Source organism: Apodemus sylvaticus, chromosome 4, assembly GCF_947179515.1.
Source record: "Apodemus sylvaticus chromosome 4, mApoSyl1.1, whole genome shotgun sequence".
Taxonomy (NCBI): domain Eukaryota; kingdom Metazoa; phylum Chordata; class Mammalia; order Rodentia; family Muridae; genus Apodemus; species Apodemus sylvaticus.
This window is the reverse complement of record NC_067475.1, coordinates 32716296-32735162: the sequence shown is the minus strand read 5'-3', so window position 1 is coordinate 32735162 and position 18867 is coordinate 32716296. Positions and strand designations below refer to the sequence as shown.

The 18867-nt window shown below is 41.6% G+C and overlaps 1 protein-coding gene across 2 annotated transcripts in view; it reads left to right on the top strand.

The window, feature by feature from the left end:
- The window catches only part of Cfi (complement factor I), a 37354-nt gene that overhangs the window by 12864 nt on the left and 5623 nt on the right, over positions 1–18867 (top strand). The window contains exons 3-12 of one of the 2 annotated variants that reach the window (XM_052179255.1): positions 630–783; positions 6197–6378; positions 8520–8633; positions 8887–8997; positions 11414–11455; positions 12206–12232; positions 12373–12393; positions 15209–15268; positions 17410–17513; positions 17683–17786. In XM_052179255.1, coding sequence (XP_052035215.1) covers positions 630–783; positions 6197–6378; positions 8520–8633; positions 8887–8997; positions 11414–11455; positions 12206–12232; positions 12373–12393; positions 15209–15268; positions 17410–17513; positions 17683–17786 — 919 coding nt within the window. The remainder of the gene's footprint in view (positions 1–629; positions 784–6196; positions 6379–8519; positions 8634–8886; positions 8998–11413; positions 11456–12205; positions 12233–12372; positions 12394–15208; positions 15269–17409; positions 17514–17682; positions 17787–18867) is intronic. The other variant, XM_052179256.1, reaches the window with a different exon arrangement.

The window sequence follows — 18867 nt, the reverse complement described above, 5'->3', positions numbered from 1 at the left end:
CCCATGTAGGGTCGTGACCCATGGTTTATAGGCTGATTTTAGATGGTAGTGACTGAAGCGATAACCAGGGGTCCTGGGGACACAGCCTTTCCTGGAGTCAGGTGGCTCAGAGGTGGCTCTCTTTGCTTCTCAGCCTTGGGGATCTCCCCAGTCTTGCTTCTGCTTGGTTAAAGGGATTAGTCACCAGGCCATCTATTAAGTATTCAGTGAAGGAGGTCTTGCTATGAGGGGGCTGGAGCCATGGCTCAGCAGTTAAGAGACCTCTTGTTTTTCCAGAGCACCGGATTTTGGACCTCAAGTACCAATGTAGGGTGGCTTTCAATTGCTTGTAACTTCTGTGCAGGAGATTCAAAACCCTCTTATGGCCTCTGCTGGTACACACACACACACACATACACACACACACACACACACACACACACACAGTGCGGGGGAGGGAGGGAGACAAAGTGACTGGGTCTGGCATAAGGTTTTGAATGTGTCCCTTGGCCTCCTCCAACAAGGCCATTCCTCCTTCCCAAACAGTTCCACCAAGTTAACTTGAAGTTAAATATTTTAATAAAGATAAGTGAAGAGAAGAAGAAATAAATCCTCAAATATTGTCCATCTTTTTGATTTTTTTATTTCAGGAAAGTTTAATGTTTCTTTAACGTATGGAAGCACAAAAACAGAGGGAATTGTTCAAGTCACACTTGTGGACCAAGATGAGAAAATGTTCATATGTAAAAACAGCTGGGGCATAGCAGAGGCCAACGTGGCCTGCCTCGACCTTGGATTTCCACAGTGAGTGCACATCTCAGAGAAGTTACCTCACAATCTCCAGCAGTGTTCTCTTTGACTGCTTAATCTCTCTACTGTGTCATGCCTTATATGTAACCTGAGAGTGCTGACTGCCTACCTCACAGCACTGTGGTGAAAACTGAATGTCCAAGTTAGCCCAGCATACAGAGTCCTGTCGAGCAGGCACCTGTCAGAGCAGAGTCCTGTGGAGACGCTAGCACCTCACATACACCTGACTGTTTGTCTTTATGCATCTAGAATGGTGTCCATTTTTTCCCATCTCACGTTGTCTACTTAGACCTTTCGCACTCTCATTCTTTGTCAGCCTGGCAGAGGTGTTCTTCATTGGTCTTGCTTTTGTACTTGCAAATGCTCTATCTGGACATCCTTGCTCTTGGCCGCTATCCTTAACTCATCCCCTTTCCTTCTTCTTTTTTTGATATATTTTTTATTTACATTTCAAATGATTTCCCCTTTTCTGGCCCCCCACTCCCAGAAAGTCCCATAAGCCCTCTTCCCTCCCTCTGTTCCCCCATCCACCCCTTCCCACTTCCCTGTTCTGGTATTCCCCTACACTGCTGCACTGAGTCTTTCCAGAACCAGGGGCCACTCCTCCGTTCTTTTTGTACCTCATTTGATGTGTGGATTATGTTTTGGGTATTCCAGTTTTCCAGGCTAATATCCACTTATTAGTGAGTGCATACCATGGTTCATCTTTTGAGACTGGGTTACCTCACTTAGGATGATGTTCTCCAGCTCCATCCATTTGTCTAAGTTGAATTTCATGAATTCATTGTTTCTAATGGCTGAATAGTACTCCATTGTGTATATATACCACATTTTTTGTATCCATTCCTCCATTGAGGGACATCTGTGTTCTTTCCAGCTTCTGGCTATTATAAATAGGGCTGCTATGAACATAGTGGAGCATGTGTCCTTATTACATGCTGGGGAATCCTCTGGGTATATGCCCAGGAGTGGTATAGCAGGATTCTCCAGAAGTGACATGCCCAGTTTTCTGAGGAACCTCTAGACTGATTTCTAGAGTGGTTGTACCAGCTTGTAACCCCACCAGCAGTGGAGGAATGTTCCTCTTTCTCCACATCCTCACCAATACCTATTGTCTCCTGAGATTTTAATCTTAGCCATTCTGACTGGTGTTGAGGTGAAATCTCAGGGTTGTTTTGATTTGCATTTCTCTAATGACTAATGATGTTGAACACTTTTTAAGATGCTTCTCAGCCATCCGAAGTTCTTCAGGTGAAAATTCTTTGTTTAGCTCTGTACCCCATTTTTTAAATAGGGTTATTTGGTTTCTGGGGTCTAACTTCTTGAGTTCTTTGTATATATTGGATATTAGCCCTCTGTCAGATGTTGGGTTGGTGAAGATCTTTTCCCAATTTGTTGGTTGCTGATTTGTCTTTTTGATGGTGTCCTTTGCCTTACAGAAACTTTGTAATTTTATGAGGTCCCATTTGTCAATTCATGATCTTATAGCATAAGCTATTGGTGTTCTGTTCACGAACTTTCCCCCTGTACCAATGTCCACAAAATAGAAACAGAAGGAACACTACCCAACTCCTACAAAGCCACAATTACGCTGATACCAAAACCACACAAAGATCCAACAAAGAAAGAGAACTTCAAACCAATTTCCCTTATGAACATCGATGCAAAAAATACTCAATAAAATTCTTGCTAACCGAATCCAAGAACACATCAAAATGATCATCTACTATGATCAAGTAGGTTTTATCCCAGGGATATAGGGATGGTTCAATATAAGGAAATCCATCAATGCAATCCACTACATAAACAAACTCAAAGAAAAAAACCACATGGTCATTTCATTGGATGCTGAAAAAGCATTTGACAAAATTCAGCATCCTTTCATGCTAAAAGTCTTGGAAAGAACAGGAATTCAAGGCTCATATCTAAACATAGTAAAAGCAATATACAGCAAACCGGTAGCCAACATCAAACTAAATGCAGAGAAACTTGAAGCAATCCCACTAAAATCAGGGACTAGACAAGGCTGCCCCCTCTCTCCATATCTTTTCAATATTGTACTTGAGGTACTAGCTCGGGCAATTAGACAACATAAGGAGGTCAAAGGGATACAAATTGGAAAGGAAGAAGTCACTATTTGCAGATGATATGATAGTCTACTTACGTGGACTCCAAAACTCCACCAGAGAACTCCTACAGCTGATAAACAACTTCAGCAAAGTGGCAAGTTATAAAATCAACTCAAGCAAGTCAGTAGACTTTCTATACTCAAAGGACAAGCAGGCTGAGAAGGAAGTTAGGGAAATGACACCCTCCACAATAGCCACCAACAATATAAAGTACCTTGGGGTGACTCCCCTTTCCTTCTTAAGGCCCCTCTTTTATTATTATCACTTGTTACTGACTGAGGCAGTGCTGGGATGGAACCCAGGCCTCGTGCCCACAAAGTGACTCAGCCCCAGGCCTGCTCTTGGCTTTTCCTATCCCCTTGGGTTAAACACATAACTCAAAACACTTGCCGATGCTCTTACTTTACTCCCAGAAGTCTTTAAGGCGCAGTTTCCCTCTGGGAATGCTTTGTACTCTATCGGTTTCCATAAGAGACATTTTCTTCATGGTTCAGTTCATAACATATCCTAGTTTCCAGCACAATCTCCTTTTGGATGCAGTTTTGAAGTTTCTTCTGTGCTTTAAAAAATGAATACATTCGTTTGCTTCCAATTAACTATTGTTTATTGATTTCCCAGCTAACTGTATTGTTGTTATAAATTGTCCCTCTATGGTTATCATTTTAAAGTATTTGTTGAAATTTTATTTTTTATTTTAAATATTCAGAGATGTATGAAATAGATATGTTATAATAAGCAAGTTAACTGTTTTACTCAAATATTTCCCTTTCTTTTCTTTAAATCTATTCTTGTATATATAATCCTACTCTTTGAGGATTTCACACAAGTATATAATATATTTTAGCAGCATCCATCCACATCATCTCTGCATCACCTTCTCCAATAACATTTCCTTTCTCCCAACACCATGTATTTTCCTTTTCCTTTTCTTTTTTTCCCTCTCACTTTTTATAACCCTCTGAGTCCTTTCAATGCTGACAGTATTGCACTGGTGGAGAGCCAGTCACTGGAGCAGGAATCGTGGCCACACCCCCAAAGAAAAATGACTCCCCCTCCAATTGCCAACAGCTCCTTCTGGGGGCCAGACCTCCTGAGTCCACCCTACACACACACACACACACACACACACACACACACACACACCCTCACCCCCACACACACTCGGGATTTGTTTTACTGGCTTGATCCTGTATAGCTGTTGTGCAGGGAGCCAAACTGCTGAGTTCACGGGTGGGCCTTTCAAATTTGGGTGAGCTGCAGCATACTTGTGATTTTTCACAGTTTTTGTCACCTGCAACCTGTCATTTCCACCAAGTAGTGAAGTCTTGGTCTTTAATTCCTTGGTATTTTTTCATTTTCCCATGAATTGCCTAAGTTCATGGACAGACTTCTCTGATTTCAGCCAGTGAGGATCACTGGCATTTAATATATCTGCTTTGTTTCTGAGGCAGGGTCTCATTTAGTCCAGGCTAGGCTCAAACTCACCCTGGAGCCAAGGATGACCTTCGATTTATGTCTGCCACACCTAGCAGACGCAGTGTTGGAAATGAATCCAATGCGCTGTGCATGCTCACCAAACATACAGCCCAACCCCATTTATCACATTTTCTATAATTTTACATGTGAATTTTTGTAGTCTTTAATTCTCAAATTGCCCCCAGTGGCTTTTTTTTTTGTATGATTATCCTGTATTTTCATTATGGACTCAGAGAAACTAGAAATATCCTCTTGTGTTCTCTTTTTGCCTTTCATTCTAGTTAATCTATTACTTATATTAAATTAGTATTTCATTTCTGCTTTCATTTCTGATGCATCTTTGCTCGACTTTTCATTTTCATCCATTTACCCCTGAAGAGAAGCCAGAAACAACTGGATATCCTAGAATAACGGCTCGCTGCGAGTCATTATTTCTGGGCTGTAGGGAAAACAGGAAAGGTTCTCATCACACATTTTGAACAAACTGAAAAGTCAAAGAATGATATTATATTGCCAGTACATTTTGCACTGTACTGGCAATAACTGTGTTGGAGAGAAACCTAACAACAGAAAAATATGTATATTTTTGCCTCTCAGTTCCAGAGGGCTCCCTCTGTCAGACCATTATTCCTAGGTCTGAGGTGAGGCAGATTGTCATACTGATAAAAACGTGTAGCAAAAGGATTCTCATGGTAGACAAGAAACAAACAGACCCAAAGGAGCCAGAGACAAGATGTGGCCCCCCAAGTATATGCCCTACTGACCTACTTGCTCTAACAAGACTCCACCCACTTGGCATCCCAAATAAGACTATCATATTATGAACACACCAAAAGATTGAATAATTCATTAGGTCAGAGCCATGATGAACTACTTCTCTCTGGATATGTTCCTTATCACAGACACAGCCAGCAGTGTGCTTTCCTAAAGAGAATGTTAAAATTGACAACAAAAATTAATCTCCAAAGAGATGCCAAAATACAGCCTTAATATTATCATGGTTAAATCAAAGATATAGTTTATTGTAAAAGCCAAATGAAACTGTTAAGAGTTCAAACAAGTTGACTTCCCAAGTCTTAAGCAATAATGAGATCAACCACGTAAGGCTTCCAAAGCAGGAGCAGGTTTGAAGGCTTCTCAAAAGAAAAGATGGGGGGCTAGAGAGATGTCTCAGGGGTCAAGAGCACTGCTCTTCCAGAGGTCCTGAGTTCAATTCCCAGCAACCACATGGTGGCTCACAACCATCTGTGATGGGATCTGATGCTCTCTTCTGGTGTGTGTGTCTGAAGACAGAGACAGTGTACTCACATGTATAAAATAAATAAATCTTTAAAAAAAAAGAAAGAAAGAAAGAAAAATGGAAAATATTTCTGTACTGACATTTACTGATGTATACTTCCAGAATCTTCTGATCAATACAACTCACTGTCTCTTTGAAGGAACAAATAGCATGTTAAGGAGAAGTCAGGAATGACGTTCTCTGATGGGAAGAAAACATCAAAATGAAAGGAAGCATTTCTCCTTAATAAAATCGGGAAAACAATACTCCTGGAATGTTTTCTGTGTTTTCAACCCTGACTGGTTGGTTGAAATAGATTATTTTAATTACTCTTTCCCAACCCCCAGAGGTGTTCAGGCTCAAGTGAAGATCTTAAGGCAGAGAGGAGGACAATATTAGTGTCTTCTACGGTCTTTAAATCATTTGAGGAAAGTTTTTCTGTAGAGCCTTACTTCCTGTGATAAGATTACAAACACAAAGTTGAATTATTCTTCTATCCACTCTTCACTCATTCTGTTTACAGGGGTGTTCGTAACATACAAGGACGGTTTAATATACCTGTAAATCTCCAAATAAACGCCACGGAATGCCTGCATGTACGTTGCCGGGGAGTAGAGAGCAGTTTGGCGGAGTGTACCTTCACCAAGAGGAGAACTAAGACTCCCCATGGCTTGGCGGGTGTAGTGTGTTACACACAGGATGCAGGTTGGTAGAGTGCTCCCATCAAGATCACTCGTTCATAAGAGCCTATAGATAGGCAATGATGGTTGTGCGGTTGTCAAGGAGACAGTGATAGCCCTGTTAAGTTTTGAGGTTTAGAACTTATATTTGGGGCCCTCGCTGTCCTTTCTTTGCCACTCAAAGCCTGCTATCCAGGTTCCTGTGTGAAAGGAAATGATCTGCCTCCTCTCTGCTTCCGGAACATGAGGAATCAGATAACCACAGCAGATAAGTTCCGTAAACACAGGCATCTCCGCAGCTCTTTTGAGCATTCAGTTTTATGTACATTATGCATATTTCTTAAAAATGTTTAAGTGATCACCCTGTTGCCTCAGTTTCCCCAGAAATCACAGTCACATTGCTCCTCTCTCCTAACTTAGAAATATTTTGCCATATGTATGAGGACAAGGACCAGAATCATATCTTTTCCAGTACTAAGAAAATCAAAGAACATGTAAGTGTTCTGGCCCATGTGTGTTCAAAGACCAAAGGCTGGGTTAGTGCTGGAGCAAAACAATAAAGGGAAAATAGTAGTTCCCATATCAAGAGATGCTCTAGGCTGAGTCTTCTGTCCTAGCAACCAATACATTTAATGATTTTTATCTTCAGAATATTTATTTGTGTTAGTGTTTAGTTTTAATAATCATACATGTATATATTATATACATTATTATATTACATATATTACATAAATAAATTACCTGCTAGTAACCTCTATTTTTGCTGCTTCCATGTGAACCTTTTGTTTTCATTACTTTTTTTTGTTTTGGGTTTTTTTTGGTTTTTTTTTGGTACAGGGTCTTACTATGTAGCCCTGGGTGTTTAAGAACTCCTTTTGTAGACCAGGCTGGCCCTGAATACACAGAGATCTGCCTGCCCCTGCCTCCTCAGTGCTGGGGCTAAAGACATGTACCTACCACCATGCCCAGCTGTCCTCCCCGGCCCCTGGGAGTTTGATTATGACTGTTTGTATAAGCATATGTAAGGAGATATATTTTTTGGAGCATGAGCACCTCACCTGTGCCTAAATCACTGAAGAAGAACCACACATATGCACATTGCTGGTAATTCCTCAGGAAGGGACTGGGGCCTTGTGGGCACCTCTACTGACCATGATGAAATGTTGAAGGATTCTGTCTTGTTCAGGCCTGGTGCATGTATTCAAGCATCTGTCTTTTGCAAATGGCAAGAAGGATTTCCCAGCACTCTTCCTGTTCTTCAGCTCTGACATTCTTTCCACCCTCCTCTTCCACAATGGTCCCTGGGCCTCAGACAAGGTGATATAGATAGGATTTGTTTCTGGCTGAGCACTGGGTACTCACTTGTCTTCTCAGCACATTGACCAGACATGTGTGTATGTCTTGACTTTCATCTATGCCCTTCACCCAGCATAAAAGGGCATCTCTACCCCAAGGCAAGTCACACTAGTCTATAGATATAAACACAGATGTTTGGAAGGCAGTTGGACACTATGACCATTTAGCAAACAATATTTAGTAATGTCTTAGTTGCTAATTTTATTTCTGTGAAGAGACACCATGACAAAGGAAACACGCATAAAGGAAAATATTTGATTAAGGGCTGGCTTACAGGTCAGAAGTTTAGTCCATTATCATCATGGTAGGGAACATGGCAGTATGGAGGCATGGTGTAAGAGAAGGAGCTGAGAGCAACATCCTGATCTGTAGCCAGAGACAGACAGACAGACAGACAGACAGACAGACAGACAGTGGTCTTGCTTTGAGATGTTGAATCCTTAAAACCTAACCCCAGTGACACACTTCCTCCAACAAGGTCACACCCAATCCTTCTAATCCTTTTAAACAATTCTACTCCCTAGTGACCAACATTCAACTATATGAGCCTATGAGAGCCATTCTTATTCAAACCATCACAAGCAGGTTCTAATGCGATCTTGTTATTTAGTTCAGGCTGCCCTTGGGTGTGCAGTGATCCCTCTGTCTGAGCCTCTAGGGTGTTACAACTAGAGGAATGAACCGCTATGCCCACTCATTTATATCATTTCCAGGGTCACATTTTTATCTTAAGTTATTCCTGTAATGTGTTACAGATGTTACACCACCTCACCATAAATAAAGTTCATGAAGATAATCCCTGCTTTTCAGATTTCCCAACAAGTCAGTCCTTCCAGTGTGTGAATGGGAAGTACATTCCTCAGGAGAAAGCCTGCAATGGTGTCAATGACTGTGGAGATCAAAGTGATGAGCTGTGTTGCAAAGGTAGGGATAAATCCATCTTTCAAATCCACCACATTTATCACTTTGGCTAAAAGTGTCTAGACAGCTCCATTTCTAAATATAAGCTCTCATTTCATGTGTGTGTGTGTGTGTGGTGTGCATATGGTGTTTGTGTGCTGGGGATTGAACCCAGGGCCTGTACATGCTATACAGGTGTGCTACCTTTGAGCTGTTGCCTTGGCCCCTACCTCTCTGAGATAAATAGTGGAAATAACTTCTCCTTGTTATAACACAGGTTGCCGAGGTCAAGCTTTCCTGTGTAAGTCAGGAGTTTGCATTCCAAACCATTACAAGTGTAATGGCGAGGTGGACTGCATCACCGGCGAAGACGAGAGTGGCTGTGAAGGTAATCCACAAGTCTGCGGCCGCTCTACTCCATTATTGCACCCTGAGTATGAAATGTCTCTGTGTGTCTGTGTGTCTATGCGCGCATTTTGATTCATTTAAAATTAAATTTATGGAATGGTAGGATGGCTCCATAGGTAAAAGGTTCTTGCTGCTAAGCTTAGCCACCTGAATTCAATCTTTGGGACCCACACGATGGAAGACGAGAACCGTTAAGCTGTTCTGTAACCTCCACATGTACATCACACGTATGTCATAACACAACCTCCCAAGTAAATAAATACGTGTGATGCACCTTAAAAGTTAAACATAATTCATTTTTATAGTTAGCATACAAAATAAGTTTCACTGTGATATTTTCAAACATACATATCATGCATGGTATGTATATGTGTATGAATATATCCTAGATTCTGGATATATTTTGTAGGTTTGCCACTGGTTAGAAGGATTGGAAGAAAATGAGCAGTGAAGGGTGACTTTCGAGGGTGCTGGCCAGAAGGATGAAGGCTGGAGTGTTGTCTGTGGGGATGAGGAAAGCAGTGGGAGGAACAGGATGCCCTCCCTATTTCTGGAACTCCTCCAGTGCTATGCCTGTAAATGTTGACAATCTGCTTCTGGAGGGAGAAGGGAAACCTGACGGATGGCTTTTGCCATTTCTGCGCTCACCACGGCAGACTCCAGGCTGTTGCCACGCTGTCCTGGAGCATGAGCTAGGAAGCCATAGGTACAGTAAACTCTAGAATGGAGCCAGGTAGCTCCAGCATCCATTGAAGTACTCATAACTGTTTCCCATGGGCTTTATACTTATGTCTATCAGCAGTGTTTACCTTTCCAGTAGAATCCATCTGTTTTTGTATTCTAATGTCCTAGGACAAGTTTCTCATGTGAAAGGAGTGAATGTTGAACATAGGTGAATGGACTGACACTGTGTTTGGACATTATTTGATATTCTAGTATTAGACTTGTAATTTCCCATTAATATCAATGTGACAGATTTACTTGTCAACAGGACACAGTGAGGAATTGTCTAGAGAGGGTTGGTTTGTGGACATGTCTGTGAGGGATTAGCACGACCACAGTGAGAGGAGAGACCTGCCCACTGTAGGTGGCTGCATTCCTCAGGCAGGCAGTTCTGAACCATGTAAGAGGAGGTCAAAGAGAGCCGAGTACAGGCACGCATGCATTGATTCCTCTCTGTTCCTGATTATAGATCTGATATGGCCAGTTCCTTCATGTGCTCATAGCTTAAAGGTCTCCCCTGCTATGGTGGACTGGAACCTGCAGTCGTGAGCTAAAATTAACCCTTTCAGCTCCAACTTGCTTTTCTCAGGGAGTTTATCACAGCAACCAGGAAGGAAACTGAAACGATTAATTCTTAAGACATATTTTTTTCTTCCTGTGTGTGTGTGTGTGTGTGTGTGTGTGTGTGTGTTTTAATTCTGGCTTGCTTTTATGTTTGCTTTCCTGTTTCCTAAAGAGAGAGGGAAACAAAAAAAATAGCACAGAGTTGGGTGGTTGAGGAGGATCTTAGGTGAGTTTGGGGAGGGAACCCATGATCAAAATATGACATGTGAAAAATTATTTTTACTAAAAATATATTTTAAAATCCTTTTAAAGATATCAGATTAAACCATTTCCTTTAAAGAGCACCTGAACAGCTGGGGTAAAGTGCAGGCTTAGATTTTTCAAAACCTACTTTAATTAGGGTTATTTTCCTAAAATTTATTTATTTTATTTATATGAATACACTGTAGCTGTCTTCAGACACACCAGAAGAGAGCATCTGATCCCATTACAGATGGTTGTGAGCCACCATGTGCTTGCAGAGAATTGAGCTCAGGACCTTTAGAAGAGCAGCCAGTGCTCTTAAGTGTTGGTCCGCCTCTCCAGCCCTTTAATCAGGGTTCTTAAATGGATCAACCTCCCTTCTAGTCCTCTGACCAGAGGTAGCAGAGGAAGGTTAATAGGAAGAGGGGGGTGTGGACCTGTTTAGAAGTAGCTCTTTGGAGCAATTCTAGTCTTTGTTGTTAGAATATTAGCAATCCAGTCCAATAGCAAACAGCAAACACAAATCAGTAGCAGTGGCACAATAGAGCAGAAACCTCATGGTTTCACCAGCTTGGCATGATGAGCAGAAGCAGCAAGAACCAGCCTGAGTGCCCCAGAAGTAAAGACTAGCAAAGACCTGTGAGGCTCTGCAAGGCCTGGAAACACAAGAGTCTCCTCGCATCGTCTGTGGGATTGTATGTATAGTCTTTCTAAACACCACACACCCTCCTACATGTCTGCTTCAGCAGAACATCCTCTCACAAGACAGCTTCCAGAAAAACATCGCATGACACAACTGAATTTCTAAAGAAACCAGAAATTTCCTCTTTAGTAAAGCACTTTTATTTTTATTAAATTTATTTCAGTTAGTAAAGAAAGGAAGAAAGGAAAAGGTTACAGGAAGAAGGGTAAGTAAGCCAGGCTGCCACTGATGCGACACAGTTTCCTTGCCAAAGAAATGTCTGAGCCTTTCCCTCACCTCTTCCTCCTGTTTCCTTTCCTCTCCAATTTAACATCTAAAGATTAAGGGATACAAATTGTTAGTTTCTAGGGACATAAATCTGCAATAGAGTAACTACATACAACACAAAGCTTATTTTCCCACAGATTTCTTGTATATATTTAAATATGTAGGGAAATGTTACTACTTCAATTGCCCCCCTTTAGAGGGAGTGCCTAGGCCAGTGAGAGCTGAGATGTGGCATCACTGCGTCCACTGACTATCAAGTGACCACAGCAAAGTCACTGAATCAAGGCAAGTTCGCATCACATTTACCTCTTAGAAGTTGTCTGCCATAGTTGGGGTTTCTAATGCTGTGATAAAGCACCGTGAACAAAAACAACTCGGGAAGGAAAAGGTTAAGTCCAGGAGTGTGGGTTCTCAGACCACACTCCATCCCCGAGGAAAGTCAAAGCAGAAACCCACTGGTAGAAGCCCTGGAAGGGTGCTGCTCAATGACTCGCTTTGTGTGGCTTGCTCTCTAGGGCTTGCCCTCTCTAGGGCTTGCCCGCCATCTTGCCAGCCCCTTGACTCCTTTTGAACACTTTGTTGCTATTCATCTTAAGTTGTTACACTGTTTCTGAAATATTAATGATTTAAGAGTATTTTATTTAAATAAAAATAATCTCTTTGTGACAATGTTTTGTTTTGTTTTTAGAAGACAGACAGGGTAGAATTCATAAAGGTAAGTCCATTTTTTTAATAGAAAACCTTATAATTCTTCTTCGGGGTATAATAACATGGTGTAAGTTTTATTTTTTCCCACAGTTAAAGGCTATTTTTCCCTGTGGTAAAACTCTGCTTTTGTGTTTTGTTTCTCTTCAGGCCTTGCACGATCAGATCAAGGTAAGCTTTTATATCTTGGGATATTGCAAAAATATAGGTGATAATTGTCTTTCTCTGTTGTATGTGAATTGAGTATGATCTGAGCTTTGTACAAGCAAGACCCAGGTTTTCTTGTTAGTTTAGCTGGCAGAAGCCTGTGTTCATTGTGACAAACTTTCAGTCACACCAATGGGAAAACCACCCACAGTGCGTGCTTCTCCACACGTCACCTTTGCTCGACACCTTCCTTGTCTTCTTTATTTCTTTTTCTCAAAACCAAGTTTTTAATGAAATTGACAGCAGATGAAGTATAACACATTTCATATTTTGATTTTAAAAACTGGGTGTCTTACTTGTGGTTTGCATTGCTGTGAAGAGACACCATGACCAAGGCAACTCTTATAAAGGACAACATTTAACTGAGGCTGGCGTATGAGTTCAGAGGCTCAGCCCGGTGATGGGACAGGGAGTGATTAATGGCACCGCTCAGCTCTGTTTCTGTGATCATCACTGGGTTTTTCTAGGCCTGACCAGCTCATCTCTTACTCCTGTTTCTTAATCCCGTTTTCCTGGTGGCCATTACTGTGTGGTTGAGTGTGTGTGTGCTGCTCTGCTCACGTGTGATCTCGCGAACACAGATCTTTCATCGTGTTGGAAATCTCATGTTTCCTTTTATCTTCCTTTTCCGAAGCATTGTGTTTGAAGGCTCTGTCTGTGTTGCTGTGTGTTTGTCTACTCTGTCTGTGTTGCTGTGTGTTTGTCTACTCTGTCTGTGTTGCTGTGTGTTTGTCTACTCTGTCTGTGTTGCTGTGTGTTTGTCTACTCTGTTGCTCTTAGCTGCTTCCTAAAATACGTTCGACTTTCTCAGTTTGCTCAATCTTTTGAGCAGTAGACTTATCAGTCTGCTAGCACACTGTGATCAACATCTTTTCCAGATGTATGAACTCCTTTGAAACATCTCCTTAGCGAGAGCGTAAGTCTTGGGGTAAACAATTCTCTAATTGGCAAGTCACACCCGAATTTTCTTTGTCAGAACTACGTACCAGTTCTCACATCTGGCGCCCCTGTCTGCCCTTTCTCCTCACCCACACACATGGAACGCTATCCATCCTTACACTGCGCTGGCGGCCCACGGCCATGTGATGGCGCTGTTCATTATTCATCCAGACACTGATAACAGACAATGGCTGGGGTCGGATTCGCGGTTGGCTGTTCTGCGAGGGTTCTTCCTCCTGCCTGTGCTTTTCTTCACTTGTTTACATCTTCTCACCACTCACACACCCTTGGCTTTATATTAGATTTCTTTCATCGTAGTCTCCTCTCCTACTGATTTGCAGGAGTCCCCTTCACAGTCTAGATGTTAATCCTTTGTCAGTTTTAGACATCACAGCATCATCTCCATTCTGTCACCCATCTATTGACTCCATCCATGATAAAAAATCTGTTGAAAAGAAAGTCTTAATTTTTTGGTGAGGAAAATGGGTTAGTAGATAGAGGTAACCATCACTTCTACTTGATTCTAATCCCCAGGAACTTAGTGGAAGGCTTGAAGTTGTCCTCTGACTTCCACACATGTGTTTATACACACACCCACACAATACATACAAGTGTACAAAAAATAAATGTAACAAAATTGAAATCTTTAGTTTTTATATTACCAAGGACATCAACCATTTTTCCTATGCCTGTGTTTTCCAAGTTTTATACTCTTCTTCTTCTCCTCCTCCTCCTTCTTCTTGGTTTTTTGGATTTTTTTTTTTTTTTTTTTTTTTTTTTTTTTTTTTTTTTTTGGAGACAGGGTTACTCTGTGTAGCCCTGGCTGTCCTGGAACTCACTCTATAGACCAGGCTGGCCTCGAACTCAGAAATCCACCTGCCTCTGCCTCCCAGAGTGCTGGGATTACAGGCATGTGCCACCACTGCCTGGCTGTTTCATACTCTTCTAATGCCCAGAACACTTCAGCTGCACTGGACCGTCCCTACTTGCTTATGTTGGGCATTTCATGGTATATTTTATTCATCTCTGATCCATACATGTACTTGTGTGAGTACCTCTGAGCAGAGTCCTTCATACCCTGGAACACATCTTTGGCATGTGACATAACAGAGCCCTATATGTCTATTCCAGAGAGAACTGGAGAAATCTAGGAACAAAATCCAAGACCACTGTCTCAAAGTGAAGTTGCTAGACTGGTCTGCTCTATCCCCAGCTATCTCCTCACCACAAGCAGAGGAGCATGTTGGTAGAGATCTATCTGTGGACCTCCGGGCCATAGGGATTATGATCCTGTCTGCCACTGTGTCCTGGGATGTCATGGTAGAAAGGTCCGTAGAGATGTAAGCAAGGAATCAGGGTGTCTTCTTTTCTTTGATTTTTGCATGCCAGACCATAATGCTAGCTAGCCATTCCTATAAGAAAATCATGAGGACATCTCTAGTTGCATAGCCCCTGAGGGAGGCACCTTATGATGTGCAGTATACGGTGGCTTTTTAATGCCCACCTGGACTCCATGGTCAGGGATAGTGGTTGCTCTGTTCATCATGTAAAGAGCTCTTTACATGGAAGTGAAGAGAGTAGTGGAGAAGCTCTCTTTCTTCCCTGATCTGAGTGTTTGGTCTGCAGGACTTGAGTCTCAGCACTCTTGTACCAACACCCGCAGGGATTTCTACAGAGTTCACCTGCTTCTCTACAGTTGCCCAACTATAGGAAGGAAACCAGATACCATACAAAAGAAGAGGGCGATACTTAAAATGATCAGCGCTGAATCGTTTTAGTGATTGGATTTTGTCTAGATGTATAACATCAACCACATGGCTTTTCTATTGTTTTATCACAGGAGGAGAAACTGAAATCGAAACTGAAGAAATAGAAATGTTGACTCCTGATATGGACATAGGTGAGTTAACTATTTTTTTTTTTACTAGTAGTTCACTGATTTCAGCCAACATTTTAATACCAAGTATGTGTATAACGTGTGTATAATATACACAAATACTATATCAGATAGTATTGTGTATATATAGTCAATTCAAGTAAAAATTAACTTTGACATAGGTTTAAGTTTATTTTTTTTTAAGTAACAGTTTCTTTCTCCTTCCCCATTGCTTTTAAGAAAAGCAAGCTCATATTATTCTCGAGAGTGGCTTTTAAAGCCAGGTTAGTTAAAAATGACTGATTCTGAAGTGACACTTTTCCATAGTTCCACATAAAGTTTTTCCTAACAGATAAGAGCTTAGTCAGTTTAGTGTTGTCAACAACAACTAGATTTCAAACATCTTCTGAAATGGAAAGTAATGTACATTAGTAAAGTACATTAGAAAAATCTGTCCTTTATCAGTCATGAATCACAGTAACAGGGAGCCCCAAAGCCCTATATCCTGGACAGTTGTACACCAAGAGCGAAACTGAGTTAGATGTGAGTCCATGACAAGGTAGTAATCCATTACCGGTAGCAAGGCTGGCTTTTGATCTTGACTACATGGATTTTATTGACTATTTAAGTTTATCTTCTTTGATAATAAAACAGTTGATTTTGTTTTTTTTTTTAAGTGAAATTCACATGATACTAACTTCTAATTTCTACAGCTTCAAATTAGTAAACAATTTTCTAAATAAATCACTGAGTACAACATTTGTATCTCCAATCTACAAAAGCCAGCTGAGAGGGATTTTCACACACACACACACACACACACACACACACACACACACACACACCATTTTGTCTACTGAAGATAGCATTTGTTTTCACATTCCTTCCGTCCTGGTTTCACAAGACTTGGTGAACATTGCTGGCTCTCTTATTGCAAGAATCTAAACCAAACATAAGATCATCACACTCATCCCTCAACACAGTTTGTGGGGGAGGAGAGACTAAAGTAAATCTCTCCACATTCATTCACAGCTTCTTTGCCTTGGGCCCCCGACCTCCTGTTGATATGCACAAATCAATAAGGAGGAAGTGCCCTTTCTCATTGGAACAAATGAATTTCTTGACCTTTTTCTGACATGGCAAATGCAGAGAGAGAATAAAGAAAGCACCCTACATCCTGTCCTGTTCCTCTCCTGTGCATTCCCTTGCAGCTTCATGCTTTGAGCCTTGCTCTGCTGTGGTTGGTTTTTTATTGACAAATACACCACACACACACACACACACACACACATTCACACTCATCTAGAGCCCTGCTGATCCAATGATCCTAGGTCCCTGGCACATGACCTCTCAGGATTAATATATATGTTGACACACTATTACTTTTCCGAATAATTATTCTGGAGTTTAAAATGTGAGATATACCCCAGCCTGAGTTCTCATTGTAGTAATGTCTGGACATGTGGTATCTACTAGAGACTGGTAAATGTTTAACCTTTCAGCCAGCTTTCTACCCAAGTCCGGGTTTAGTCAGCACTTTAGAAAATCAAGTCAATTTTAATACTGAGCCAGAATTTCCCAATACTTGTTTACAATAAGTAAACAGTATTGTTTAATCTCCAAAACTACTTGCCAATGAATGTGGCCTGCTTTGACATATACTATATAATATGTATGCACGTATTACATGTATAATCTATTCACGAGTAGGAGGACCTGAATTCAGATCCCGACACCCATGTAAAAAGCCTGGTGGTGGTGAATGCCTATAATGCTGTTGCTGGGCTCAAGGGGGCAGGCAACACGGTCACTGGAGCTCATGGCCAGCCAACCTAGCCAGTTAGTAAGTCCCATGTTTAGTGAGAAAATCTCAAAAAATGAGGTAGAAAGGGATTGAGGAAGGCATCTGATGGTTGAACTTTGGCCTCAAATAGACATGTATGTATATACCTGTGTAAACATATCACACACACATACACACACACACACACACACACACACACACATGCAGACAGGCATACCCCAAGATAGATAGATAGATAGATAGATAGATAGATAGATAGATAGATAGACAGATGGATATATTATAGACAGAACCAAGAAATGTCTATCCACAAGCTAATGGTTTCAAGAAAATAATAATACAATCTCTTCCTTTCTTGAAGAAAGAAAACGGATAAAGTCCTTATTACCTAAACTATCCTGTGGAGTCAAAAGAAACACTCACACTCGTAGGAAAAGAGTGATTGGAGGGAAGCCAGCGGAGTTGGTAAGACTGCATGAAAATCACATGACCTTCAAGGGCCAGCCTGCGTCAGAGAACAGCGAAGGGATGTGTGCTCTCAGGAGACTGTGACTTTATGTGGAAATGTCCTAGAGTGACCTGTTGGTGACACCATCCAGGAGTAGAGCAGTAACCACTCAAATGTCTCTCACAGGGAGACTACCCATGGCAGGTGGCAATCAAAGATGGAGATAGAATCACCTGTGGGGGCATTTACATCGGCGGCTGCTGGGTTCTGACGGCTGCACATTGTGTCAGGTGAGAATTTCTTCAGTATGGTTTACATTTCTTGGAACACGAGAAATAAATAACAGAGATGGTAGATAAAGCTTGTATGAGAAACTGAGTTCTATGATGTTATCTGTTAAATAGTTTCTGATATTTATAACCCAGTCCAGGTCCCTCAGAACCCACCATGTTCTCCACAGACAGACCTCTGTTTGCTAAACTCTGGTAAGGGCAGAGTTTAACTTCTGTATGATTTTATTTGGCTCATTTGCATTGTGCCAGGACAAATCTGTCTGGATGAGTTTATGAGTGAGCACTGATGAAGGAGTAATCCTAACCTGGCATTCCCAATTGTCTTTCTGTTTAATGTGCATTCTAGGCAATAAAATGCCCGATGCTAATTATCTGATATACTGACCCATCATGGCTGGCTCACTCTGTGAGTCTGGATACATTATTTGCATGTGCCTAGCTCAAAGCTGCTTTGAAGGCAAGGCATTGTGCGAGGTAGAGTATTGCTATTGGGAAGCTCCCTGAAGTGCAGCAGGCTGTTCCTGACAGACTTTGAATCACTAAAGAGCCGGTGGCAGAGGAATCAGAGGAAACCCATCTGCTGAAGACCAGTCATACTGTGTATCCCTTTGACAGTGGCTTAGTTAGAGTTTTACCGCTGTCAACAGACACCATGACCAAGGCAACTCTTATAAAGGACAACATTTAATTGGGGATGGCTTACAGGTTCAGAGGTTCAGTCCATTATCATCAAGGCAGGAGCATGGCAGCATCCAGGCAGATGTGGGACTGGAGATGCTGACAATACTACATCTTGATCCAAAGGCAGACAGGAGAAAACTGGCTTTCAGGCAGCTAGGAGGAAGCTCTCTCAAACCCTACCCCCACAGTGACACACTTCTTCCAACAAAGCCACACCCACTCCACCAAGGCCACACCTCCTGATAGTGCCATTCTTATTCAAACCACTACAGACAGGGTTTTAAAATTCTCGGGTCAAAAAACCGGGGTAGACCTAGTGTGGACTCAGCTTTGGCCTGTGACAAACGAGAAGTGGGGAGTGGTTGTATTACATTGCTGGTAAATACCACACACAGGG